The following is a 4551-nucleotide window of genomic DNA, read 5'->3' as shown; positions in this document are numbered from 1 at the left end:
TACAAACTTTTTTACCACTTAAGCTGTACTCCAATAAAATTTTCCAGTTTTCACCACTTGAATACATCCAAGTGGGTGCAATTCTTGTTTCACCTTCCTGATTTAAATTGTCACTGGAGCCAAGTGTCTCCAGCCATCAGTTTTGTTGCAATTCTAAGCTTGTGGGCAACATGTAACACAATCCACACACGTCTAAAATGCACCATTATTGTAAACTTTTGTCGCATAGCACCAATCTATTTATTTTCTTTATTAAGGGTCTGTGTCAATTCTCCTCTCCTACCTTTTTTTTCCACCTTACAGAGTTCAAACCCCTTTTTGTATTTGGATAGTCTTTGTACTCTCACCGTACAACTATTAAGCGCGTTAAGCCACTAACTAATGTTTATTACTTGCATTAAAATATTATTCCCCACACACTGAATCAGGTGCTTTATCTTGCCACTCTCACTCTATAAATAAACATGGAACGTGGCTAGTGTAGAACCTAATTAAGCAACAACAGCATCATATCTATCTTTGTTCCTCGTTGCTTGTTGTTTACTTTCAAGAGAGATGGCGTCTCCAAACACAAACCAGGAGAAAGCAGGGGTAGTTGGTCGAATATTGGTCATGCCAAAAGTTCTTAAGGAGAAGGTGTTGGGAATTTGTAAGTTAACCAAAGAGATAGCCCAAGATGATCCTAGAAAAGTTATTCATTCACTAAAAGTGGGGCTTGCAATCTCACTGGTTTCTCTTTTCTATTACTATCAACCACTCTATGAGAACTTTGGTCTATCAGCAATGTGGGCTGTGATGACTGTAGTGGTAGTTTTTGAGTACACAGTCGGTAAGCTAATTTGTTCATATTTTAATCAATGATCATGATGCACAAAACCATGTTTTTGGTTTTGTTTTTTTTTAATTTATTCCACAGTTAAATTAACCATTGTATTTGTAATTTATGACACATTTTTAGGAGCCACTCTAGGAAAAGGTTTGAATAGGACCATTGCAACATTGGCAGCTGGTGCTCTTGGTGTTGGGGCTCATTACTTGGCCAGCCTTTCGGGAGCAACAGGGGAACCAATATTGATTGGTGCATTTGTCTTTGTGCAAGGTGAAAAGAAGTTATATATACTTAATAAATAAACCAAATAACAACAATGACGAAGAAGCTTTAAGAAAAGAAAAAAGCCAAAAGAATACGGCTGTAGGGGAAGCTATTTTAAATCAATCATACAGTATATAGTTTTGATCGTTATTGTTTTTTGTTTTGCAGCTGCCATAGCATCATTTATAAGGTTTTTTCCGAAAGTGAAGGCGAGATATGATTATGGGATGCTTATATTCATCTTGACATTCTCTCTGATATCAGTGTCTGGTTTTCGAGAAGTTGAAGTGTTGGAAATGGCACACAAGAGGCTTTCGACCATATTTATAGGGGGTTCAGCTTGTGTGATGATTTCCATTTTTGTTTGCCCTGTGTGGGCTGGTGAAGAGTTCCACTATTCCATTGCTCACAAGTTGGAAATACTTGGCGATTTCATGGAAGGTCAGCTATAGATAGTAGAAATTGCATCTGGATAAAGTTATACATAATAATATTACATTTACCAAAATCAAAAGGCTATATATATATACATATATATATATACACACATATATATATATATATACATATATACATATATATATATATACGCATATATATATATATACATATATATATATACATATATATATATACATATATATATATACATATATATATATATATACACATATACAGTGCTATCTTTGTAACAACAAAATGGAAAACTTGTCTTGAATCATACATAACTTGTTATATATTTTACAGCTTTTGTACATGAATACTTCGACCAACCAGAAGAAGGAGAATCTGAAGACAGCAAAGGAGATTCTAAAGACAAATCATTTTTAGAAGGTTATAAAAAGGTTCTCAATTCTAAAAGTCTTGATGACTCTTTGGTGAGTGCTCTGTGTATATTTCCCTTCATACTTCTTCACCTAAATCAAAATCTCATGCATGCACATGTTTCATCTAATTTAACTTCATTTCTTTATTGTGCAGGCCAATTTTGCAAAATGGGAGCCAGGTCATGGCAAGTTTAGATTTCGTCATCCTTGGGACCTATACCTCAAGATTGGTGCTCTTTCTCGCCAATGTGCATATCGAATGGAAGCTCTAGATGCACACATCAATTCCGATATCAAAGTATTCATCATGAATCTAATTAATACACCTTTTCTTAACATGTCCAATAAAAATATCATTGAACAGTATTAGGTTGTAAAGAAAAAAGTTTTTACATACCATTATATATAATTGTCTTGATCAATCTTTTACCTGATACATAAAAAGTCTGCAATATTCAATTATAGTAATTATGAACTATGTAATAATGTTTTCATCTATGTGACAGAACAAATAAATAATTGGAACTTTAACTATTGTGGTTCTATTTTTTTACAACCAAATGAGTTTGCATGTATTTGAATATAAACTTTATTATGGGTCATGATGATTACATATATATTGACATGTTACTTGTCTCAACATTTGTAGGGGTCCCATGAATTTCGTTCCACCATCCAAGAGTTATGCTCAGAAATGAGTTTGGAATCTAGCAAAGCCTTTAAGGAACTAGGATCATCAATTAGAACAATGACTAGGCCATCTTCTTCAGACACACATGTTGCAAACGCAAAGGCTGCAGTGAAGAGCCTCAAGTCACTGCTCCAATCAAGTTCAAGGAAACAAACTGACCTTTTATCCCTTATACCAGCTGCAACAGTGGCTTCACTACTGATTGATATTTTGGAAATCACAGAGAAAATAGCAGATTCGGTGAATGATCTTGCCACCCTCGCAAATTTTGAGGTTGTAGATACAGATAAATCCCCTAAAGTACCATCACAATCTTCACACTGTGAATGTGATGAATCGGTTCCCAAAACTGATCATCTTCAAGTCGTTATTCTAATTGAGGAGTCAGCACTGGCTGTGTCAGATAGTGAAAAATCAAACGTAGTTTGAGTTTGACAATTACTACACGTAAACATTGTAATAATATATATCATTGCTTCAACTTATTCACAACAAAAAATAATGGTGCATTAATTGCACCATATAGTGTATTTTGAAGGCATACCCTTATGTTTTCTAAACCGTGAGGGGTATCTTATGTACAATAATGTCAAATTTGTAATCTGGATTTCATTTCATTACTGAACATCATTCTCATCATTTTAACTGATATTTTGCACTCTCCATTTTAATCCTTAGTTGTTTTCTACATAATCTTATTTTGCTTGGAACAAATCATATTAACAAGTAAAATGATCAACTCTTTAAAATCATAATAAACCAGCAACTGATGGTGATTACTTTTGAAATCACATGCTTGACAATCACCTCTTTGAGTTAAGTTATCATAATTAAGAAACTTGATTTCATTAATCAAGCACTTATCATGATTATTCCTCTTAAACTAGGGAGGATTATTTTAGTTCTGCCTACATGCAGATAGGTATGGTGGTGATGAGTATCTATGGCACATGACATGTTACTTCTTCTCAGTTGGAAAGAAAGTGGAGTGATCTAATTAGTGGGTTCATGCTTTTCACCGTCCCATTAATTCAATGAAAAAAAGATAATTTTTGCTTTCACCAAACCAATGCATAGAGTGTCATATCATATGCATAACACTACATTTATGGCAATGCTTGTTGTTGTTAAATTTCTTTACTAAAAATAAACCCCTAAATACTCAATATTTACTTTTGCTATGGATGTAATATACCACAGAAATCACAGAGGTGGTTATCTAGTCAATTAGCTATGGTGGAGATCATTTTTCATTACCTCCATAGTTGTGGCCATTATTCATCAAACATTATCCAACCTCTATATAATCATGCATCATAAAAGAAGGAATATATATATTCTAGAGTCTTCAAAAATATCTGCAACAAATTTTCTCAACCATTGAAAAAAGTAGAATATAAAACATGCAATTATTTTCTGGAAAAATACTTATTCTTGCATATATTATGTTATATTTCCAGAAATTGGTCTTTCTCCATCTCTCACTATAACCTTTATATCTTTATATCCAACTCTAGATAAAAAAAATTAATTTTATGTGGCATCTCATTAACATTATAATACGAGATACAATAATTCAACTAGAAATGTAAAAATTATCTCACAGCAAAAAAGCACTGAGATACACATTAAAAAATAAAAGAAAAGAAAAGCTGTTACATGTACGTACGCACACTATTCACACAAGGCAGATATGCGCACACACATATCACTAGGAACGGTGTTCATCACCTTTCACCAGATTTTAAATTATAATACAGACATTTATATTTAAATTTAATAATTATCAAACTTTTTCATGTTTTATCTTATTTAATGTAAGTGGATGTCCTTTAATTTCAACTTTATATATATATATATATATACACACACACACACGTTATTTGATTTTAATTGTTAAGATGTATAATACCTTTGTGCATTTATCAATCTCGTATAAC

The 4551-nt window shown here is 32.7% G+C and overlaps 1 protein-coding gene across 1 annotated transcript; it reads left to right on the top strand.

Moving 5' to 3' along the window:
• Positions 1-469: 469 nt before the first annotated feature.
• LOC137831119 (aluminum-activated malate transporter 2) lies at positions 470-3258 on the top strand. Its single transcript, XM_068638662.2, has 6 exons — positions 470-829; positions 959-1099; positions 1262-1534; positions 1841-1971; positions 2075-2218; positions 2570-3258. The coding sequence occupies exons 1-6, from the start codon at positions 556-558 to the stop codon at positions 3038-3040; spliced, it is 1434 nt and encodes a 477-aa protein (XP_068494763.1). The 5' UTR covers positions 470-555; the 3' UTR covers positions 3041-3258.
• The last annotated feature ends 1293 nt before the right edge of the window (positions 3259-4551 follow it).

The sequence above is a fragment of the Phaseolus vulgaris genome, chromosome 11, assembly GCF_051622355.1.
Source record: "Phaseolus vulgaris cultivar YP4 chromosome 11, ASM5162235v1, whole genome shotgun sequence".
In the NCBI taxonomy this organism is placed as follows: Eukaryota; Viridiplantae; Streptophyta; class Magnoliopsida; order Fabales; family Fabaceae; genus Phaseolus; species Phaseolus vulgaris.
The sequence above is the reverse complement of the archived record's forward strand: the minus strand, read 5'-3'. Positions and strand labels throughout refer to the sequence as shown.